Consider the following 23322-nt stretch of genomic DNA (forward strand, 5'->3'; position numbering starts at 1 on the left):
AGGAACTGGGACCAGATGCTGGCGTCACAGGGGAAACTGGGCTCGGGACTTGGACGGGAGGGTCCTGCAGAGTGCGGTTAAGCAGCTGGACATGGCCGGCCACACGGGACCCGCCCGGAACGCACGGCTGGGTCACCACCGGGAAAGCGGGCGACGTTCCACGTGCTTGGAGGAGGAAAAAGCCTGCGGCCGTCTCCAAGGATGCGGAGAGAGCGCGCGCTCACGCTCGACACGCCCCCGAGGGACCAGGGCTGCCGGGCTCCGCGGCTCAGGAGGGGGGCTCCCCACCTGGCCCGTCACCAGCCAGACCAGATCAGCCTCCCGGCTCTGTCCAGCGCTGTGGAGGGGACGGGAGCAGGGACCTGCTGCCGGTGACGCGGGACATGAAGGCCGTCTCCACCCTGTGACAACGGCCATGCTCCCCCCCGGCTCCCAGGCCGGCTGCTGCACGTGGCTCCATTTCCGTCCCCTCGTCAGCGAGCAGCAGGTGGGACGGAGCAAGCGGGTGCAGAGGCTGCACTGTCCAGGGCCGCGCTTGGGGCGCTAGTGCGGGGGAGGGTGACGGGCGTTTGGAGGGACTTAGGGCCGAGGCCAGTGTCTGAGGTCGCCTGTGGCTCAGAGGCCTCTGGGGCGGCTCCGGCTGCACCGCTGCCGTGGGAGACGCCGCCGCGCCGGGAACCGCCGGAGCTCCCACCGAGGCCCTGGGGCAGACCCAGGACGTGCCCTGGTCCCCGCCTCCGCACGCCTGCCGCCGTCCTTGTCCCGACCACCCCACGCTCCCCTCTGGCGTCGGCATCATCTGCAAACTGCCTTGTTCCTCATCTTTGGCAGGGCCGGAAACCCGACCGTGAAAGGGAGTTTGCTTTCTTCTTCTTTAATTAGGGCCTGGCACCAACGCGCGCAGAGTTTATGGCTTTGTAGGTCTTGTGTTTCTGACGCTAATTGCTCACAAAGGCTTTCAAGCTGCATTTCCATCTTCGACTGCCACGCCGTGACTGAGCGGGGGCGGCGGACCTTGCGCCTCACACGCGGCCTTTCCACCTGCACGCTCCCCGGTTGGGCTCCCGCGTGCTCCCCGCGGGACCACCAACCGCTCCGGGGCTACGTGGCAGGTTCTGGGGGGTGGGGCAGGGATGCTTCCACCACGAATCCCTAGCCGGCTCCGTGGCACCCGTCCCACAGCCACTGCCGCCTGGGGCCCCCGAGGAGGGCCTGGTCGTCTACCCGGGGACATCGCTCCTGGGGTCCGCCCGCTGCACACACTGAGCAGCTCCCGTGCGGCCGCAGACCTCCGCCCGCCCCACCGGCCCCGCAGAGGAGCCCGAGTCAGCCCACGGGGGGCGGGGGGCAGGCCGCGGCATCCGGGGTGTGAGCCGACTGGGGGAGCTGGAGGCTTGGCCCGAGGGCTCGCCAGCGTGTCTGCGGTGAGCAGTTCATGAGCACACAGCACAAGGCGCCCCATCGCTGCATCTGGGGCGCAGGCCAAGCCCCAGGGGCCTCCTACAGGAGCACAGCCAGGTCCCTGCGTCGGAACCGCAGGGTCTGTCACAACTCCAGCCGCTCACCGTCAGGGCCTGGCCACCTGCTGGCCACCTGCTGGGCTCGCTCTAAATGTGCAGGACGGGGCGTGGCGTTCCCGGGGCCACGCCCCCCGCACTTGGCTGCTCCCTCCGGCGCTCTGCCTCGCCGCCCCAGGTCTGTGGTTCTGCCCACTTCCGCCACCGCCAACGGCCGCCAAGGTGGGGAGGGTGCTCGGGAAGTTTGGTTTTCTGTGAGGGGACAGCGCACGCGCACGTGCCGCGGGAGCGGAGAGGCACCGCGACGGCAGAACCACGGTGGCAACATTCATGCAGATCAGCACATGTCACCGTGGCTGAAAGGCAATTTAAAAAAGACGGCGATTTTGGAAATTCTGGATGCATCTTGGCTGGTGTGGCTTAGCCGTGCCCGCTGCCGCTGGGCTGTCAGAATTCCTGGGACGAGAGAGTGGAGGCGCACGCTGCACAAACCCCCCATGGCCTGCGGGGTGACAGGCTCACAGCTGAGCCTCATGCTCCCGTGGGATGTCAGGGTGGGTATTGACAGGCAGACCCTCAGAGGGGTCTCCGCGAGACCCCTGGGAGTGGAACAAATGGGGGTGGGGGTCACAGGGTAGGTGAGGAGCTGGGGCGGGGAAGGGGCCCCCAAGGCTGTGCACAGGGCACCTCCTTGCTATGCAAGGGGCTGAGCGCCCGAGGCTGAGGGCTGGCACGGCTCTGCACGCACCGAGCACCGGACAGGACAGGGTGGTGCCTGAACCGCCTTCTTTCCGGGCTTCTGGGGCACTTGGGGGTCTGGGCTTAGACAGGCTGGGCCTCTCCACACGTGGCTCCTCTGCGACGGGCCAGATGGCCATCTGGCAGGCTGCCGTCAGGATGCACGGCCAAAGAGCTGAGTGGGCAGACAGCCACGGTCACTGTCACCTCCATCCAGAGCCTGTACGACAGGACGATGGGGGAGGGGGGCCACAGTGACACTCAGGGCCTGTCTCGCCCACGCTGGACATAGGGCACTGCCCAGGCTGGGCCGAGCACACAGGCAGGACATCCTCCCACACGAACCCCACGGACAACTCGCTGGACGCTGCCTACTGCCCAGGCGCGATGTGCTGGCTGGGCTGGGAGGCCCCACCATTATCCCCAGCCCTTCTGCAGCTTTTCCGAGGCTGAGGCAGGGATGCGCTCTAAAGTGTGACTTGATCCACAGGGGCCATGCAGGGAATACTAATGTGGGCGAGGCGGCGGCTGTGACCTTGGCCAACCAGACAGCCTGGCCAACCCGATCCCTTCAGCTGTCCTGACGGCTGGAGGTCAACGAACCAGAAAACGCCGGGACCCACGGAGCCCACTGAACTCTACGCCGACGGGAGACAGGCAGCTCGCCTCAGTCTGTCCTCCAACTCCTGGGTGTCCGTGAGCCAAGAGGTCTGGGGAGAGGCCGTCACGTCACCGCCTCGGGCAGAGGCGTGCAGGGCCGGGCTCTGCCCACGGGCCGGGACGAGCTCTAAGTTGGCCCACGACCACGGAGATGCACAGCACGCTCAACTTCACCGTAAAAGTGACACACACGGGGAGCCCTTTGCTGTGGCTGAACTTGGGGACATGCTGTAAGGTAGCAGTGCCCGGAAGTGCTAGGAGCCAAATGGTGCTCAGGCCACGGAGCAGGGGACAGGCAGGCGAGAGATGGGTGCCACGCCCCCTGCAGACGGGAAGGCGCTGTGCCCTCCAGAACCTTCTCAATGCCAGCACGTCCCTCTGCTCCCCTTGGCTGCAGGGGCTCCACCCTCTCACCTGCAGCACGAGCCACCCAGGTGTCGCAGATGTGGATGTCACTGGACGGCAGCAAAGCCCCTCAGCCGCCTCTCCCTCCAGCTCCCCAGACACGTGCCCTGTTGGGGGCCAGTGGAGCACAGCCAGGCGGGTGTGGCGTGCCCTCACTGGCAGCACCTCACCGCCAGGCTGGACGCCGCCAAAGCCACCAGGGCGCGCCCACACCCAAGGGTGCCCGTCCAACAGGAGTCCTTCGTTCCCCAGGTGTCCTCGAACTGAAGGGCTTCCCAGAACCCAGGGTCCAGTGCAGCAAAAGGGCGCAGGGCCAGGGATTGGCGGCCGAAATCTGGGGGCCCCTGATCCAGCTGGAGGCCGTGTGCCCGGGGAGGCCCCGCAGAAGGAGCTGCGTGCGCCCGCATCGTCCCCAGACCTGGGCGCAGGCCGCGCTTCCCACTCTCGTCAACAAAGCGAGGGGGGAGCGCTGCGTGGTCCGCGGTGCCGTCCGCCGAGGCGGCGCGGGCAGCGCTTCCCCTTCCGCGCTCCGGGGGGCCGGAGTGGCGCCTGTGTGCGGACCACTCACGGGCCTTTCTCGCCTGCAGGGGAGTCCACGTCCTGCTGACCGCGCCGCATCTCCACTGACCACGTTCACTTAAAAAAGCAATTTCGAAACACATTCTGCAGCTGATTTGCTCCTCGGCCCCAGAATGGAATACAAATCATCTCTGTGCATCCGGCAAGTACCTGTCCGTGATTTCATTTCTGAAATAATTCCTTAAAGTGCTCGAACATCCCCAGCTATCCCGGGAAAGCATAGGCACTGCTGTCTGGGGCTGTCTGGGGCTGTCTGGGGCTGTCTGGGCAGGCAGACCTGCCCCAACGCTGCCTGTCCTTCCGTCAAATACCAGGTTTCTTGGGGACACGGCCCAACGTGCGTGACGTGCAGGGGCCGGCTAGCTACGGGCACCAGAGTGGCCCCAGTGGCAGTGCAGGCGGGGTGGGGGTCCTACGCGGGGCTGTGGCTCAGGCAGACTCGGAGGCCCAGCCCTCCCCCGGTATAGGGCGGGAGACCTCGAGCTGTCACCTGTCCCGCATGACTCGCTGCTGCGAGTGGCTGCCCTGTGCGGTCAGGGGGGCAGTTTCCAGGGGGTCGCTGCACTCAGCTCCCCTCCGCAGCTGTGCCCACCCGTCTCCTCAGAGCAGGATGGGCAGCTGTGGTCTCTTCCCAGCCATAGACTTGGGCGACCCTGTGCCCTTTGGAGCCACGTGACTCACGCCCGCTACGGCTGTGTGAGGGCCAGAGTCCAACAAGCAGGCGGCTGGTGCCCGGCCGACCAGCGCCTGGGTGCGCTGGCCCAGCGACAGACAACACGGCAAGAGCTTACTGTCCGGAGCCCGAGTGCCTTGGGGCGACTGTGGAGTGGAGGCAGATCAAGCTGAGACGGCCGGGCCGTCAGGCGGGGGCTGGGGAGGCAGATGTGCAGGGCCATAGCTGGGGGCAGCCGGGGACCCTGAAGGTGTCTGAGCAGAGGCCAAGTCGCCAGGCCTGCTCGGGACAGTCTCGGCAGCCGCAGGCAGGGTGACCGCAGCCTGGATGCTGCCCGCCCGCGGGGCTCTGCACTGACACACGGACTCCTGTGGCGAGAAGGCGGTCGGGGACGTCGCCATGTCCACTGGCCATGAGGGCCCTGACCGCCGGCTTGGAGCACCCAGGCCAACCCCGGGCTGTGAGGCAGCCCACGTCCGGGAGCTCGCACTGGGTGCCAGGGGCCAGGTGATACTATGCGATTTTGCAAGTTAATTAAACTGAGTGGTACAAGGTGTAACAGCCCTGGAAGTTTATTTCCAAGGAGCATTTTGAAAGCAAAGGCGTAAATCTAATAAAAAGTTTTGCGAGGCACTGCATTAGCGAGTAATCACGTCGCTCTGTCACCGGCATCAGCAGCCGGCTGGCTACCTGATGACGGGCTCGCTCCGGCCTGCCACCTGCTCCAGCCCTGGCCAGCCGAAGCCCATGGCACTCACCCCTCCGGGCCCCTCGGGGTAAGGCTCTGAGCCCACTGGCCAGGAGGGGCTGTGCCCAGGGTCAGGGTGGAGCGCGAACCAGAGCCTCGCGCCCGGCCACCCTTCGGCCCCTCGGCGCTCCAAGGGCACCTGCAGCAGAGCTCGCTCCCAAGGGAGGCTCCCATGGTCCCCCCCGCCCCAGGCCTTGCCCAGTGAACGCAGAAGTGCGCAAGCAGGCGATGGTGCTCCAGACGGCCCAGCTCCTCCCTGCCTGACAGCACGCGTGGTGGCACATTCAGGACACCCAGGTTTGGATGTGCAGTGTGACCTTGAAACACCCTACTGCTAAACCCTGACCACAGGGCTGGGGTGCACGGATGCGGTGACACCCACCCCTCTCGTGCAGGCCACCTTCATGGAGCCCGGGTCTCACAGGGCTTGGCCGGACGAGCTAGGCCACCTCCTCTCCTGCCTGGGCTGCTGGGCCGAGACTCAGAGTGGTCGGTTGTGGAGATGGGCAGGGCAGGCTCAGGCTGGTCTCCCTCCCTCCCTGGGGCCTCTGCGGGGCCAGAGCATGCGGCGGGTGGACGTCTCCCTCCCCGCGGTCGCCCGAGGCCCCCAGTCACCCCTGTGGTGCACACGGTCTCCACCGAGCCTCCTGGGTATGGGGTAGCAGCGGCCAGACCAGGGTCCAGGTCACGAAATGAATAGCAGCTGACCAGGTAACAGGGTCAACCCACCAGCGACCCAGCTGAGCACTCCAGCCCATCCCTCTGCCCCCCGGCGGGCAGCCCTGTGTCCTGGCAATGCCACTGCCGGTGCCCAGCCACTCTTGTCCCTGCTGTCCCCGACCGGGGGGCTGCCCCGGATGTGCTGTGTGCTTTCCTGAGGCGCAGGACGGGCCACACCCAGGCAGCCACCCCACGGCCCTGCCAGCAGAGAGGGATGGCAGAGCCGGCCAGGGGGAGGGTGGGGAAGGGCGTGCTGGACGGGGACAGTCTCGGCGCTGAGGACCCGGCCTGGCTCCAGGGCCGGGCGGCCGACGTCTTGTCCCAGGACCCTGGGGGTCTATTTGGAGGAACAGATTCTAGGACTTACAGCCACTCCCGCCCCCCATCCAGTCAGTCCAGAAATGCAGGATGCCCGGGGCGTCCGGCCCGAGGCCAGACGGGGGCTCTGCGGCCAGGCTCCCGTCCCCATCACAGACCTGCGGGTCTCCGGCTCTGCACCTGCCCAGGGCCGGGCCGTGTCACGGGGCCTGTGCCAGGACTGGGGCTGGCTGCCCCGTAGGCCCGGGCTTTGTCCCTGGATGCGTAACTGGGACAGAGGGAACAAGTGTTTGGAAAAACACACGTTTCTATGTGATTGCTTTTTTTAATAGGTTGGTTTAACATTTGAAATTTGATTTAATTTCAACTTGATTTTCCTCAACACGGGCTGGGCTGAATGCCAAGGAAGTTGTCACCACAGTGCCTGTCACCGATGGCGAGGACCCTAGAGCACGGCCCTGTCCCCGGGTGCCAAGCCAGTGTGCTGGCAACGTTCCACCGGGAGCTGGAGCGGGAGGAGCCGTAAGACCTGCCCCCAAAGTTCCCCTGCAGACCGCAGTCCTCGGGGGAGCGGGAGGCAGAGTATAGAGCGGGCAGCTGCAGCCCCGCCAGACCTGCCTGCTCTGGAGCCCAGCAGGGACGCTGGCCTCAGGGGACCTCGGCTCAGCCGCCTGCTGGCTTAGAGCGTCTCCGGACAGGCGCGAGCTCTGGGTCCTCAGTCCCCAGGGATCCCATGCTGGCCAGTGAGGCGGAGTTGGGTGAGGTGCACTCCCGTGTGCAGGAATGGCCCAGGTGTCCCTCTGTGAGGTGACACACGGGATCAGGGCGGCTGCCCGTAGTCTGTGCAGGGATAAAAGGTAGAAATGTTGCCACGAACACCCTGGGCAGATGACCGCTCTGAGCCTGTACCCTCACGCGCACAATGGGCAACTGCACCTCAGAGCTGGGAGGACCGAGTAAAAACTCAGTCCAAGGGCCCAGTGCTCTGCTGGCCAGGCACACGCGCTCAGTGACGGCTCTGTCACAGTGCGCTGGCGTCCCCGCTGCCCCCGGAGGCAAGCCCTACACCCTGGCCACGTGGCTCCCGAAACATTCTGCGTTTTCTTGTTCTACTCCTCTATGAGTACTGGGTCCTCTGCCTATCCCTGCGCCTCCCATCCCGTCCACACTCCTGTCCACCCACCCCTCCATCTCCCCACCACTTACTGAGGGCCTACTACGTGTCAGGCGCTGTTCTAGGTGCTGAGGACACATCTGGAAGTAAATCAGACAACGCTGTTGTTCCTGCAGAGCGTGGTATTCTAACGAGATAGATCAAAAAAGCACTAAAGTGTCATGTCCAAAAAACAAAAAAATAAGAACCAAAAACAACAACAACAAGAAAAAACGAAGCAGGGGAGAGCCTAGACAGACAGTGGTTTTCTTCCAAACAGGACAGTCACAGAAGGCCTGTCCACAAGGTGACCTTTGGGCAGAGCCCTGAGTGAGGCCATGTGACCTCAGAAAGTGGGGGAGGCAGACCCCGAATCCTGAGGCTGCGCCTGTGTTCTGAGTCTGGGGGGCCCCCGGCGCCCGATGTGCCTGGACTGGAGCTCGAGGTGGAGTGCGTGGGAGGGGCGGGCTGGGGCTGGGCGCCCCCGTTTGCAAGCACCCTTCTGGGCCCTCCTGCCAAGTCCAAAGGCTAAAGGCAGGACCTGCCTGGACCCCTCCGCCCCGGCGAGCAGCACGGATGCAGAGCGAGGGCTCAGAATGCGGGGAGACCAACCCCCGGGTCCTGCTTATGAAGGAACATGCGTGACAGCGGTGCTGTCCCCCACTTCCAGTCTCCGGTGCCCCCCACGTTCCCTGCAGGCCGTGGCGGACGTGGACTGACCACCAGATCGCTGTCCCGCCTCCTGCCCGGCCAGACGCACTCAGACGGGTCCTCGGCACCTGCGGGCTGCTTGCCTCCCCACCCGACCCTGCCGCCGGGGACAGCCACGGCCCCACCACACAAGACCCGCCTCTGCCCCGAGGGTGGCTGCGCTCCTGCCACTGCTGCCTGTCTCCTGCTGTCCAGACGGCGACCACCACGGGGGTGGCCATGCCGAACAGCTCCCCTTCCCTGGACTGCTCTTTCTTAGCTCAAGGTGGGGCTGGTGTGAGGACTCAGCAGGGGGCAGACTCGGTGCCAGCACGCCCAGGCTCCTGCAGAGCTGCCGGGGGCCTCTTGGGCGATCCCACCGCCCCCGGGACTCAGCGGACAGGAGAGGCCGTCTCTCTCCCCAAGGCCGTCTACCTCTCAGAGCCTAAAGTACGACTGTGCTGGGTCCCCCGGTGGCCACTCATGGGTGCCTGGAGATCCCCAGCGGGGGCCACCCTGGCAGAGGCACCCGCGGACTTTACTCACCCGATGCCAGGGGCAACACCCCAACTGTGACAGCTGAAAACCGCCCGACACTCTAAGTGTCCCCTGGAGAAAAATCACCCCAGGTGAGAGCCAGTGCCCGGAGACAGCTCCCCGCGCCCGCGGGAGGGGTGCAGGGCCCGCCCCACGTCGAGGGCCTGAGTGTGGCGCTCCCGGCACTCTGCCCTCGCAGTGGACACACGCCGGACCCCGGCTGCGCCAGCCCAGCAGTGCGTGTCCGGCCTCTGTGACGTCAGCCACTCTGCAGAGCACGGTGGACGGCTGCCTCGCTGAGCGAGCGGGCCGGCCACGCGGATCTCTCAGCGGCAGCCGAATGCGCGACGCTGCGTGCCAGGTCTGTTATTTGCTCAACGTTTTCCTTGAAACCGACCACCCTCATTAACTTAAATAAACTGGGCTTGGAAGGAGGCTTTTTGTCACTGGAACGTGCAAACGAACTCCACACCGTATAAACGGAGCGATGGCAGAGACGGCGTCGGCAGAGGGGCGCGGGGCGCGGGGCCTGCAGATGCTTTCGCGGTCACTGCAGGGATCAGCAGCGCCAGACGCGGCCACCAGCCCCGGGCAGCGCCTGCACCAGAGGGGCCTGGACACGGGACTCCGCAACGCCTCCCCCTGTCCCTCCCGAGACAGACCAGAGCCCCGGCCTCCACGTCCGTGACGCCCGCTCGCCGCGCCCTGGGAAAAGCTGCTCAGCGTTGTGGACAGCAGAGGTACGTCGGCGAGGAAGACTTGAAGGCCTGAGGGACGTACGATGCCAACGTCGCTCGGTGAGCGATCGGCCTCCTGGTGACCAGAGCCCCGCGGGCCGGTCCCCGAGGCGGCCTCTTCCGCAACCCGACGGGACGGAGTCCACGCGGCCCACAGGACGGACCCTGAGACGCCGTGGGACGGGGCGCAGCTGCTCTCGGTGGCGGCCTCGTGGTGGGCACTGGAGACCAGGTGGAAGGGTGAACCGCGGCACTTGTCCGTCTGTTGGGGGTGCCTCTGGCCGGGACCGCGGGCCCCAGTCTGCTGACCTGGTGCCAGACGGGGTGAGGCGCTGCCCCACACGTCACAGCGGGTGTGACGAGCGTCGTTAACCCGGACGCTGTCCACGGTGCCGAAAGCTCCCCACGGAGCTCAGGGTCATAGCCTGAGCCTCGTCATTGAAGCGATTCGCCCAGTACGGAGCTTGGAGCCCGGTCTGAAGACAGACGCGGACGGGGTCTGCGTGGACGAGTCACTGCCACGCTGCTCACGACAGTGAGCAGACACGTGAGTAAGTCCAAAGAGGGACCAGTTAAACGTCCGACCACGGGGAAACGTGCTAATAAGTTATGACGCAGCCACAAAACGACGACCCCCAGACGCCGTCAACGTGAGGGGCGCTGGAGCGCGGAACGCTCACCACACGGCGCTAAATGCAGGAAGCGGACCCAGCGCCACTCGCCATGGCCCCTACTTGCCGGAGCACAGAAGCCCACACGGGGGCGGTGACGGGGCACCACGGGACGCTCCTGGTGCGGTGACATCGCAGGAGACAGATCACGAGTGGTTTAAGGTCAGTCTGTGTACTTCATTACGCTTCGATAGATTTCCTACAATGACTGTGACGACTGCAAAGCCACAGACACTGCTCTGTGTGTGGTCAGAGGAGGGGAGTTGGCTGGAGCCCCCGGCACCCCACATCCCGCACCCTGCACCCACACCCCACATCCCACAGCTCACACCCCATAGCCCTGCACCCCGCAGCCCCGCACCCCACAGCCCGCACCCCACATCCGGCGCTCAGTGGGCAGACACCCCATGTGCGCAGCCCCTCTGCCCCACTAGGAAGTTCCAGAAGGGTCTGCAGCAGCGGCCGAGGGCCAGAGTCCCCGCCCACTCAGCCTTCCCAGACACGCCCCTCTCTGCCTCAACATGCCTGGGGCTCGGCCCTACAGCCCTGACTACTGGGCCTCTGCACGTGCTGCTGGGGTGAACCCGGACCTTTCCACAGCACCGTGCCACCCTCAGTCGGGGGCCCACTGACCGCTGTGAGGAGCTGGGTACTTCCTTGGGAAGAAGCTCTCACCTAGTCCGACCCCAGCTTCGTCTCGTGACTGCCAAGAAGTCATCAGCCTCCTGATCACCTCCACTGCAGCAAGTCAGCCCGCTCTCTACTCCCTGCGCCCGTCTATGCCCCGAGGGCGAGGAGCCTTTCTGAGTGCTGATGAGGGCTGCACCCTGGGAGTCCTGCTGTCCAGCCCCACCTCCAGGTCCCCCAAAGCAGCCGGCCCCTCCCCCACTGGGACGCGGCAGCTCGGCCTGGCACCCTCCGGATGAACCCAGGCCCTGCCTGTCCCCCATGTCCCAGGAGGCACGTGTGGCCAGGCAGACGGGCTGGGACCACAGCACCCTGTGGCTGCTCAGCATCCTGAGTCAGGCACCTCCAGAGAGGTTCTGAAGTCACCATGCATTCAAAGCAGCTCCATTTGAGATTCAGAGGACCCACAAAAGTCAAATTCAAATGCAAGTGTCTGTCTGGACCGTCACCAGCTAGACCGATCGCTCCAGAGTCGGCTTCCTCCGACGGGCGTCTTGTGGGGGTGGGGGGCAAAGAGAAAGCACCTCGGTCTGTCCCCCGGGACCCCAGGGGACCCCGTCAGCCCTGCCCCTCCTGGCAGGGCCGCCCCTGGATGCACGGGCTTGTCACCATCCTCCCTCGCCGGGCCTTGAGCTGACCACACAGCCTGCGTAAGCAGATGGCCGAGGACTGCACAGAGCAGGGACAAGGCCAGCTTGCCCCGGGCCCGGCAGCCCTTGCACGCAGCCCAGCGCTCAGGCTCACTGGCAGTCCCGTCCACTCATCCACTTACTGGTCTGAGGGACCAGAAGGGAAACTGGTCATGAATAATAGGCGCTTCTTCCAAGAGGAGCAGCATTTCTGGAAGCCCAGAGAGCTGAGTCTGGGGTTGTCCACGTCTGCAGAAGCCCCCTTTCCCAGGGACCACCCAGCTCCTCACTGGCCCGGAGGCCACACCCTGGCTTCACACCACAGCCTCAGCCCCAGGCTGGGGGACAGCTCTGGCCCCCGTCGAGCTGGGCAAGGTGCCCTGGGTACAGGAAGTGTCTTCCGGCCAGGCAGGAAAGGACATGCTGAGGCCGGGTCACACGAGGAGGCTGAGGCCAAGGGCCAGGCTCCTGTGGAAAAGCCCAAGAGCCTCTGTGGCCAGCATTCCCTCTGCTCTGGAGACAAAAGAAGGCAAAGCCAGCCCGCCCCTGGCACTCGGACAGCTCCAAACGGACTAGCTCAGTTCAGGAAGGATCGAAGGCCGGGGCGCACTGCGTGGAGTGACCAGAAAGCCACCGCCCTCCCGGCCTCTGCCTCCTGGTCCATCAGAGGCGTGAGCCCAGATGACGCGCTGAGCGCCCTGGAGCCTCCGTCATGCTGTGAAGACGAAGCCACGGCGGGCGGGAGAGGCAGGGAGGCCAGGCCGCCGGGAGCCGCACCCTCCGGCAGAGCCTGCGGGCTGAGCCCTAAACCCCAGTGATCCCAGCGCACGCGGGCAGAGCCCGCTCAGCCCGACAGCACTCGGCCATTTCTGAGTTGGCCGTCAGCCCCCTTCCCGCCTGAGAAATCATCTCTGGGAAAGTAAAGTAAACTGAGGTGGCCATGCAGGGCGCCCCTGCCCCAGCCTGCCGTGGCCGCCTCCACATGCGTCTGCACGCCGGCCCCCGGCCCACGCCGAGACCTCCCGCACCCTGATGAAGGCGACTCTGAGCCCAGAGGCCACAGCGAGGGCCCAGGGAGCGTCTGGACCGAGCTCTCCATTTCGGGTGGGACCTGAGCCCGCAGAACAGGTGACCCAGCCCGGGGCGCAGGCCGGTCAGGCTGCACACACATGGATGGCTTGAGCCCTCTGCGCACTGCTGGGACACGCGGCCGCGGCCTGTGTCCCTGGCTGAGACTGGCTACCTGCAGGTGGTGTGAGCCACCTGGGTCCCACGGTCGCCGGCTGTCTGCTGTTTTCCCTTCTGCCCGCCGGCCCCACAAACCCTCAGGGGCAGTCCGCATGCCAGGACGAGGCGCAGGGCAGCCTCTCTGCGTGGGGACACCCTCCGGGCTGCGCTCGGTAGTCTCACGGTGACACGCGGACCTACCAGCACCGCCAGTCCTGGTTCCCTGGTCAGACTTTTCCTGCCAAAGGGCCTGACACCTCCAAACCTGTCCACTCGGCATCTGCCAAGGGGGAAGCTTTCCCAGGGCCGCCCATGGGCCCCCAAGGGCCTGACAGCTCAGGCCCACAGAGAAGCTCACAGGCTCAGGGCTTCCAGCATTTGGGGGCAGGGAGGGGACCCTCCTCACGGAGGAGCCGAGCTCTAAGGAGGCCTCTGAGTGACAGGAGCAACGCACACACACCCACCACAAAGCCTGCAGAGACCGCCACGTCAGCAGGCCAGTGGGCCGGGCAGCTGTCGTTTCCTGAGCCCAGTGGCTTCTGCCAGCGGAGGCAGAGGACAGAGGCCACAGAGGGGGCAGCCAGGAGCCCCAGCAGCATGCCAGCACCGCCACCCCCAATGCCCTGCCTGGTGCTCATCACGGTGGGGCAGAGCTAGTCACCCCCCTATAAGAGGATCCAGTGGCGGACGGGGTGGGTGTGCGTCTGGCTCCCCACGGCCGTGGACGGCAGCATTTGCTCTAGACGGAGACCAAGGCTCGGTGGTCTTGGGTCTGTGACTGGACTCTCGGCGGCTGCAGCTGACCCAGCTGTAGCTGGAGCGGGTCCTGCCTGCGGCTGCCTGGGCACCTGGGGGATCCTATACGGACCGCCTGTCCTCTGTCTAGGTCCTCTCTGCCCTGGGAGAGGCCGGCACAGCTGGGGAGGGACACAGGACTCACCTGGCCCACGTACGCGGAACCAGCTCGACTCCCACGGAGACCGCCCCCAACTCCAGTCCCTGCTGCTCTTGTGGGAGCTGGTGTGGGGAGGCGCTGAGCTGGGGCAGAAAGTGGGGTGACCAAGACAGGAAGCGGGATGTGTGCTCTGGCCCTGTCTCGATCCCCAGCACTCTGCAGCCTCCCCCTCACGGGCTCTGTCCATCTCACTGTGCACTCCACGGCAGGGGCGCGCTCTCCTGTGCCAGGCCCTGGGCACGTGGCTGAGCAAGGCCCTGGCAAGGCCCTGGCAAGGCCCTGGCTCCCGTGCAGCCCACGGTCCAGCACTGACCTCTGGCTCTGGCCCCTCCCAGCCCATGTGGCTTGCATCCAGTCGCTTTACCCGCCGAGTTCCACCCTGTTTCTGACGAGACACTCCATGGTGGGTCAGAGATAGCCACCAACCCGAGCCAATGGGCCGAAGCACGTGCAGGCGAGCTCAGACCTCCCGGGACCCCCGGACCAAAGCGGGGCACAACCGGCACCAGACGCTGACTTCCAGGAGCCAGAGGCCGCCGTGCAGGAAGACGCGTGGGCTGCACCGTGTCACATGCAGCCCAGCGCCAGGCCCTGCAGCCAAAACCTGCCCGCCAGCACCTCCGCCCACCTGCGCCCCAAACCCCTCATGACCCTGCCCGAGCCCCGGGTCCAGGGGCAGAGCTGAGCAGCACCCCCATCTCCTTGTGGCTGACCCAAGGGTAACGACGGCTCTGTTTCTGAAAAGCCGGGCGCCTAGGCACGGGGGCAGCGGGCTGAGCTCGGGGGCAGGAGAGAGTGGGCAGAGCCGGAGCGGGGCCGGGGCCCGCCCTCCTCCCCCGGTCCTACCTTGAAGACGAGGCAGTCGTCCTTGTGCTCGGCGTACATGGACGTCAGCCGGTACTGGCCCTCCCTGGTGATGTCCACCTGGTAGCCCGTGAGCGTGTAGCAGGCCTTCCGGAACTCCTGGATCTTGGTCTGGAAAACCTCCTTGAGCCGCTGGTTTTTCAGCTCCGCGCTCTCCACCTGCTTCTTCAGCTCTGTGGAGGAGAAGGAGGTGAGTCACGGGCCAGAGGGGCAGCAGGTGCCAGGGTCAGAGATCACCGGCTACGAGGCGGAAAGAGACGCTTGATCTGTGTGCTTAGCCATCGAGGGCAAAGGACAAGCCGACCAACGGCCTGGCCTGGTGCTGACGGTGACGCAGCCGCTCCATTAAAGGTGGTGACGCTGAGAATGACGGTGCCCGAGGCCCTGGCCGCCGACCCCACGCCTGGCCCAGCTCTCGGCCAGCAGAATGACAAGAGCACTGCTGACCGGCCTGAGTCAGGGCGCGGGGGTGGGCTGGCCCCATGCCACGGCTTCAGGGGAGGGCGCTGGGAGGAGGGGGGCTGCAGCCCGGGGTCCCCAGGCGGAGGCTGGCAGGCACTCCCAGTCGGCAGCAGCGGCCAGCACGGAGACTCTGGACTGTGCTGCCTCGGGCCGCCCGGGGACAAGACCGCAGCTCCCTCGGAGGCAGGGTCTGGACGGGCCCCCGAGGCCCACTGTCGCCCCGCTGGCTGCTCTAACTGGACGGTTCGGGGCAGAGGCCCCTGGGCCACCCGCTGCAGTTCACAGCCACATGGAGAGAAACCAGCTATGTGAAGCCAACAGGTGCATATGCACTGAACCCTTCACCCAAAGTGCCCTGGCCCCAACGGCACCTCAACGTACCCCACTAACCAGGAAGGCTGGCTCTGCCTAAGCCTAGTGCTACCCAATGCCCCGTCTGGAGCTGGACGGGGCCCAGCCGGCCAAGGGGCTTGTGGGGAATCCCAGGCCTCCGAGCCCCAGATTTGAGTCTGGCCCTCCCTGCATGCTCTGTGGGTCCCAGGATCCTCGGCAGACAGGGACATGGCCCCTCCTTCTCAGGCCGCCCTCGTCCGGTCCAGGCCCGTTAACTGCCAGCTCCCTGGTGGAGCTAAGAGCCAGCCGCGTCGAGTCCAGCAGCTGGAGGGCAGCAGACTCAGTCAGGGTCACTTCCTGGGGATGAGGAGGACAGGGCGGGGGATGGGCAGCCGCATCCCTGGGAGAGAAAGCCAGTGGAGGCCTCCGCCCCACGCTGCCCTCCTCGCCTGCGGCCCAGAGCCCAGTGCCGGGCCCTCTGGCTGCCGGGGTTTGTGGACTAAGTGGTGGCCTTCAGAGTCTGTTGTGAGGGTCACACTGGATTGTGGTGGCCGTGAATACCGTGGGGCCCAGGTGCTGCCTACTGATGGGGACCCAGGTGGCTACATGGCTGCAAGGGACACAAAGATTTGACACTCGGCCACAGACGCGAGGCAGAGGCAGGCCTGCCCGACTCCAGGACCAAACGCGACCACCACACTGCCTGCCCCTTGGCGCTCCGGGACTGGACTCGCCGGGGCCTGAACGCGACCCCAGACCATCTGCACGGCCGGCTGCTTTCCGGGTCTGAACGAGGACCCGATACCGGGCAGCGCTCCCGGCTGCCACTCCGGGCACCTCCTGGGAGCCAGAAGGCGGCTGTGAAGGTTCCGTGGGCAGGACGCAGGACAACGGTGGGTCACACTGCCACGGAGGCGCTGGCAGGAGAGGGGCGCAGCTCCCCCGGGGAAGACATCGGCACAAGTGTGTGCGGGCACAGGTCTCCTGAGGGCTGTTTGCTGCCACGAAGCTGGACGTGGCTGTACCCTAGAGGGTGGGAAGAGCAACGGAGAAGCGGGCAGGCGGGCGCGCGGAGACGGGGCGCGCGGAGAGACGGGGCGCGTGGAGAGACGGGGCGCGCGGAGAGACGGGGCGCACGAAGACGGCCCGGGCCTCTGATGCACTGAGAGCGCACGCACCGGAGGCTCCATTCCCTTCCTGCCAGCCCTCCCTCTGAACGCCGGGCACTGCTTGGGCCTTCAGGTGCGCACGCGGGAGACAGCAGCGGAATCGTGTTAAAGATGCTAATGGCTCTCAGGAGGGCGGCCCCGGGGTGGCTCGTCCACGTCCCTCCTCTCCTACAGGCGTGAGCCAGGCCCACACCTGACCCGGGCCAGACTGCGGCAACCGCCACGGCCAGCGGGGCTACAGATGAAGGGCACTGGGTCCGACCCTGCTGACAGCCGCCGGGCCTGTCCTGCGGCTACACGCTGGGTGACAGCGACCTCCAGCACCTCTGCCTCTGGGATCTCGTGAAGCAATGGCTCCCACTGTTAGGACAAACACCAGGGAGGGAGACATGGTGTCCAGCTCGCCACTGGTGGCCGGCCTGGCCCAGGTCTGAGTCCAGGAGGACTGCGGCAGCAGAGTGGGTGCTGTGGCGGCCTTGTCCCCCTGCGGGGAAGTCAGCTCTTCACAGTGGAGGCAGCGGCCACGGGGATGGCCCAAGCCCCTGGGTGCAGAGCTGGGACCAGGACTCAGGGTGGCCAGACTCCAAAGCCAAGCCGCCACTTGCCCCGAGGCCTCCGTGATGGCCACGGAGCGGTGCGCAGCCTGGGCCCAGGCAGGCCCTGGTGACAGGGTCAGGCCCTCTGCCCTGCGTCCGGCCCCACACCGTGCGAGGGCCCAGGTCACCTGGACAGAACTCGAAGATCCTGGGGGAAGATGTGCCCTGTGGCCATCATGGCCGAGCTAGCTCTCACACGGCCCACCAAAGGACCATGGGAGAGACCTGGTGTCGTGCTGTGTGTTCTCAGGGGACACCGTGGCCTCCTCCACGGCATTTACTGAAACGCGGCAGGTTACTGGAAAAGTCCTTCGTTAGTGCTTACTTCCTCCTGTGGACTGAGCTCAGAGGAGCATCAGCATCAGGTCTTTTTCGTCACCATTGTGTCCCCAGGGCACCGCCAGGGGCCCGGAGCACAGAAAGCATGAGAGCCAGTCCCCATGAACCCCAAATCACACTCGCCAGGGGAGCTTTGTGGCCAGTTTAATCAAAAGTAGAACAGACGGGGCCACTCTGAAGCTGGAGGAGGGAAGGCGCGTGTCCATCCTGCTCCCCCCAGCTGTGTCCCAACGCCAGGCCCGGGAACCGCAGCCCTGTCACCGGTGACGAAGCCCACCAGCCAGCCACCCGGGCAAGCAAGCGCCAGGGACCTCCAGACGCACCAGGAGATGCCACTGCCACACACTCAGCGAGTCGAGGGGACACGTGGAGGGGAAGGGAGCACTGCAAACGACGACGCCGACTTCTGAGCCCTGGACGCACAGGGAAGAGTCTGCCCACGACCGAGCCACGGACACCACCGCCAACAGCCACGCGGCGGACGATGCCCCAGGTGGTGCCCTCCTCAGCGATGACACGGAGCACAGCGGGCAGAGGCCGGAGCCCCGACGCCCACCGACAGGAACCCCCAGGGAGACACGGGGCGCCGGGACGAGGACGGCCTGAGAGAGAAGCTCGTGGGAGCGGAGCCAGTGTCCCCGGGTTGAGCGTGTGAGGCTAGAACACGCTGAACTCCGAGAGCAGGGCAGCAGCTGCCCAAGGCCCCGAGGACTTGGGGGTCCGCACGGGCCTGCGATCTCAGGACCCTCGCCCCGAATGCAAGACGGAACTGGACACGGACGGCACCTGCAGAGCGCGAGGACAGGAGCTCCGCCGGGTCCCAGGGCCCACGGCCCACGGCTCCTGCAGGGCTCCCCCCGTCCCCCCGCAACCCGCGGGCACAGGGAGGAGGAGGGGCTTCCGGAGGTGGACCAGCAGAGGGCAGGGCGTCGGGGGTGTACCCCATCAGAGTGGGGTAGTCACGGTGCGGGTGGGACCACCAGGGGACAGGGACGGCAGGGGAGTGGGGTGCAGGGGGGTGAGGGGAAGGAGAGGCACATGGGGCTGGCGCACAAGGAGGACAGGGTGGGAGCAGGAAGATGAGGTGCAGGGGACAGGGCCAAGGGACAGCAACAGGGCCAGAGCTTCTGGGCGGCCGGCGGTGCCCGTGTGGGCAGCAAGACGGGGAGAACGAGTCTAGGGCAAAAAGACAAAGCGGATACAGCCGTGTAACCTGCAGCTGTGAGGCAGGGACCAGGCGTGGCAGAGCCCAGCCAGTGCTGTGCCGGGTGAGCGTGCGCCCACGGGCTCCAGCCAGACGCCTCACCTCCCAGGGGGGAGCGGGAGGGGAGGCAGCACCAGCCTCAGGCCCTGCGAGCAGGCGGAGGCGTCCTGCCCGCCCCCTTCCCCACGGGGGGCGAGCGCTTGGTGGGGGGGGCACATAGGCCTCCACGGGCCGAGCTGCCCGGCAGCAGTGCCCTGCTTCGGAGTCGGAAGCAGCTTTTGAAACTTTCCTTTGGGGACTCAGGACAGAGCCCTTTTTCTTTCTGAAAAGTGAATAAAAAACACTTAACCAATGCCGGGCATTTTCAGGCCTTTAAAAAACATAGGAGGACTAGGCGCGGACAGGCCACGCCAAGGGCAGCAGCCTGAACGGCCCGGAGGGCGAGGCTGCAGTGCTGCGGGCTGGGCCGCGGGCCGGCGCGCGTGCCCGTCCCCAGGAGCCCGGCCAAGCAGCTCCCAGCTCCGCTACGGGCCAGAAAGGCCGTCGGTGCCCTCTGACCCGGGCCCCTGCCTCTGCAGCCTGGAGCGGTCCTCAGAGCAGAGGTGGTAGCTGGCTGCCCCTCGGGTCCTTGCCGCGCACAGCAGGTGGGAGTGGGGGAGGGGACATCCCCAGGCGCCTCCTCTGCGCCCACCTCCTCAGCCCACGCTGGCCCAGGGCGCAGATGGGGCAGGGGAAGGGCAGATGGTGTGATCCGAGGACAGTGCTGTCGCCTGTCATGCAGGGCCTGGAGGTCCCGTGTGTGCGACAGGCTGAGGGAAGTGCCCGCTCGGTGTCCAGACACTGGAGGAAAATCACGCAGCAGGCACAGCCATCACTGGGTGGGAACTCACGGCGTAGGACTGGACAGCGAGGCCACACAAGGAGCAGCCGTTCAGCGTGAGGTGTTGGGTCTGGGGGAGACGGGGTGGGGGTGTGTGCAAAGTGTCCCCACACATCCGGAGGGCGCCTGGGCAAGGGAAGTCGGTGCATGGCGAGCTGGTCAAAGACCAGCGAAGGGACCCCACGGTGCGGGGTGTGGCCGGGGTGCGCAGAGCCTCAGGTCAGGTCAGCGCAGCCGCGAGCTGGGAGGCGGGGGGCGCGGACGCAGGGGCATGTGCGTCTCCCCGGGAGCCCAGCCACTGTGGCCCCGCAGTGGCCCCACCCCCGCCCTCCCGGGCTGGTGTTGGGGAGCCCGGGCTTGGCTCCGGCTCAAGGCTGGGCTGCGCTGCCACACGCCCAGGATGAATTATTCATGTCCTATACCTTCTAAACCATTTCAGTTTTACATTTTTAAATATTTAATAATTAGGCATCAAATATTTATGCAGTTTTATTAGCAGCTCTGGGAGTCGGCTCTGCAGGCCTGAGACGGCGCGTCTGCAGCCCGGTCCTGGCTGGCCATCTGGAGGGAGAAGGAGCGGGGCTGCGGGCTGGACCGATGCTCCCGGGACACCCGGGACACCACACACGGAAGAGCAGGGCCGCCGACGAGGCACAAGAGGCCCGCTGGGCTCCTCTCGGAGACCACTTCCGCCCCGAGCCCAAACTCCGGGCGAGGGGCCTGGGTGGCCCCAGCTGCCCCTGCTCTGCACAGCACTCGGGCAGGGAGGCCTTCCTGAGAAAGGGCGTGACAGGGTGCCACCGTCCCCAGATGCTGGCCTCAGTGACAGGTGGACAGGGCCCCGCCGTCCCCTAGCCAGAGCCTGCTGCCACCTGAGGGGATGTGTCTGCCTGAAGCCCCTGGCCTCTGGGACACGGTCTCCATCATAAGCCTGGGTTCCCCTGCTGGGCCGGAAATTGCACATTTTGCACAAGAGAGAAGACACTGGCCCTGGAATTACATGCAGATGGCCGTGCGTGCGCCACCACCAGGCTCCTGGCAGACGCCGCCTGGGTGCGCTCAAACAGGGCATGTGTGTGATTAACCGCTCACTCCGCAAACAGCTTGTCACCTTGCACAAAAATGATCTGAAAAGACACCAGCAATTACGGCCCACCAGATTATGGGGTGGGAGCGTCCCAGGGTGACAGGCGGGTGCTGATGTGACATCATATTCTCGGGAAGGCTCCCTCCCCCACTGCTGAGAACAGAGAGCAGTCGAAGCCCCAGAGGACGGCCAGCCCCGAGCCTCACGGGTGCCAGGCTCCCAGCCCTGCTGGCCCTTTCCGGAGCGGAGGGCCAGCTGGCCCAAGTGGAAGGCCACTTCCTGACCCTCATCTGGGCCTCTGACAGACTCGAAGTTGGTGGGCTCCAAGTCACCAACCAGCCAACGGGCAGAGAAGCCAGACCCAGAAGCCAGGCCTTCATAGTGGGGCAGTTCCCCAGAGGCCACTAGGCAGCAGTCCTGCTGGGAGGACCGCCCCCCGCCACCCCAGGCTGGCCTTCCTGGCCCCCGCCAGGGCCCTGCAGACCCGAGGGAGCCAGCTACACGGAGCCCACCGCCCGACTCTCACAAGCATGTCTGCCCGGCTGTCCGCCAGCCCTTCTGTCTCTGCAGCCCTGGGGGTCCTGCCTGAGGCCGGCAGGCTCCCGAGCTCCCCACAGCAGCCCCTGCATGGCTGTCCAGGGCCACAGCCTTCACCCCAGGACCGGGTGCCCAGGGGCTACTGCTGCCTCTGCAAGGCCTTGTCACCTCATCAAAGTCCAAGGGAAGAACCAGCATCCCAGTGGCCGATGAGTGACCAAGACCCAGACCGGGCAGGTGGCCCCTCCCGATGCCCAGACTGGGGACTCTTTCCTCACAAGGTGAGAGGCCCTGGCGGGCGTGAGTGACCTGGGAGGCCGGAAGTACCCAGGCGGGCCTGATGCCACCACGAGGGATGCAGGGTCCAGTGGGACATCTGAGGGGCTGCGTTGTCAGCTCAGAGGGTGGCGGACGGGGCCATGAGCCAAGGAAGGTGGCCGTCACTAGAAGCCAAAGCAGCAAGGAGCTGTGAGGACGTGACCGGCTGTGGCAGCCCAGCCAGGGGACACTGATGCGGTGGCCTGACGGCTTCAGGCCTCGCTCTGGACAGAGGCAGCAGTGCTGAGGGCGCGGACGCGGAAGACGCGGGCCGATGCAGAGACGCGCCCGGATCCGCAGCCTACGGACAGAAGGGCAGGGTCGCGGGGCCGCCACGCTGGTGCGCGCATGGGAAGCCGACCAGAAACAGTCTGGACCGAAACAGACTATCAACAGATTTTTCAAAAGGGCATCAAAGGCGATTCGACGAGAAGTCTCTCCACACGAGGCACAGGGACCAGCAAGCATCTGAGAGGGACCGAGTGAGCCCGGATGCCTGCTTAGGCCACACACGGAAAACCATCCAACGTGCTCCAGGGTCCCCTGGAAAAGCCTCTGGGAGGAAACGGCTGCAGTGAGCACAGCTCCCTTGGGACAAAGAAAGCACGAAGCACAGAAAGAAGCGGACAGCTGAGGCCCCGCCACACGCGGAAACTGCTGCTTATCAAAAGGCTCTCACGGAGAGATTAGACGGAGGGATCGGCGAGTCAGGGAACGGGCGAATGACTCAGGAGACGTGTCGCCGAAGGCGCACGATGGCTGGTGAGCACACGGAGACGTGCCCGACACCTCCAGTTAAGAGGACGGGTCACCCGGTCAGAACGGCCACGCCACGTGGTCGGATAACAGCCCAGGTCAGTGAGGGGGCGCGGGCACCAGAAGCCCTCACGCGGCCGACGTGAAGGGGTGCAGCTGCCCCGGAAAACAGTCTGGCAGCTTCTTAGAAACTCACACACAGACGTGGCACACGCCCAGCGATGCCGCTCGCGGCCGAGAGGCGCAACCCCTCGCCCGCAGCAAGCCTCGCACGCCACTGTCCACGCAGCAGCATCGCCACGGCCAGAGTGCCTCTGTCCGCGGATGACGGGGCGAGCGAAACGCAGCGTGCCACGTCACGTGACCTGCAGAGGCGCGGCCTCCTAACCGCAAAGAAACGAAGTGCTGACCCCGCGCTACGACACGGGGGACCTGAAAACAGCCGCTCAGGGGCAGCGCCAGACCCGTGGGCCTGTGTGCCGTGTGGTCCGCCTGTGTGACGTGTCTGGGGACACAGAGGGCAGGTCGGGGGGACTGCACGTGGCCGGAGCAGCCCTCGGGTGATGGGGCCGCCCCACAGTGACAGCAGAGACGGGCACCGCACCGAACACCGAAAACCACCGCGTGCTGAAGAGGTGAAAAGCTGGCGTTTGCTTTTTTTTTTTTTTTTTAAGACTATCAGAGCCGTTTTGGGTTCACAGCAAACTTGCGAAGAAGGTACAGATTCCCACTTACGCTCCCATGCACAGCCCCCCATAACCATCCCCCACTACAACCGATGGACCTACAGTGACCATCACTGTCACCCAAAGGCCACAGTCTACATCACCATTCACGCTGGGTGCTGTGCATCCCCTGGGCTTGGACAGATGTGCAATGACACATACCCGCTACCGTCACATCACAGAGTCACTTCACTGCCCTACACGTCCTCTGCGCTCTGCCTGCTCGCCCCTCCGCTCCCTGACCCCACGACCACATCCCCGCCCCCGAGCTGTGTCTTGTCCAGTGTCGCACACTTGGGATGACACGGCACGGAGACTCCTCAGATGGGTCCTTCACGCAGTCACACGCATGTCTTCTCAGGGCTGATGGCTCGTGCCTTGTCATCGCCCACTAACACTCCACTGCCC

At 65.8% G+C, this 23322-nt stretch overlaps 1 protein-coding gene across 5 annotated transcripts in view; it reads right to left on the bottom strand.

The window, feature by feature from the left end:
- The window catches only part of MAD1L1 (mitotic arrest deficient 1 like 1), a 240204-nt gene that overhangs the window by 7297 nt on the left and 209585 nt on the right, over positions 1–23322 (bottom strand). For 2 of the 5 annotated variants that reach the window (XM_025049565.1, XM_015592494.2), the window contains one exon: positions 14491–14681. In XM_025049565.1, coding sequence (XP_024905333.1) covers positions 14491–14681 — 191 coding nt within the window. Of the gene's footprint in view, positions 1–2305; positions 2476–14490; positions 14682–23322 lie in introns of those variants that run through there. The other 3 variants (XM_015592496.2, XM_015592495.2, XM_025049564.1) reach the window with 3 other exon arrangements.

This window comes from Pteropus alecto, unplaced genomic scaffold (assembly GCF_000325575.1).
Source record: "Pteropus alecto unplaced genomic scaffold, ASM32557v1 scaffold56, whole genome shotgun sequence".
Classification (NCBI taxonomy): domain Eukaryota; kingdom Metazoa; phylum Chordata; class Mammalia; order Chiroptera; family Pteropodidae; genus Pteropus; species Pteropus alecto.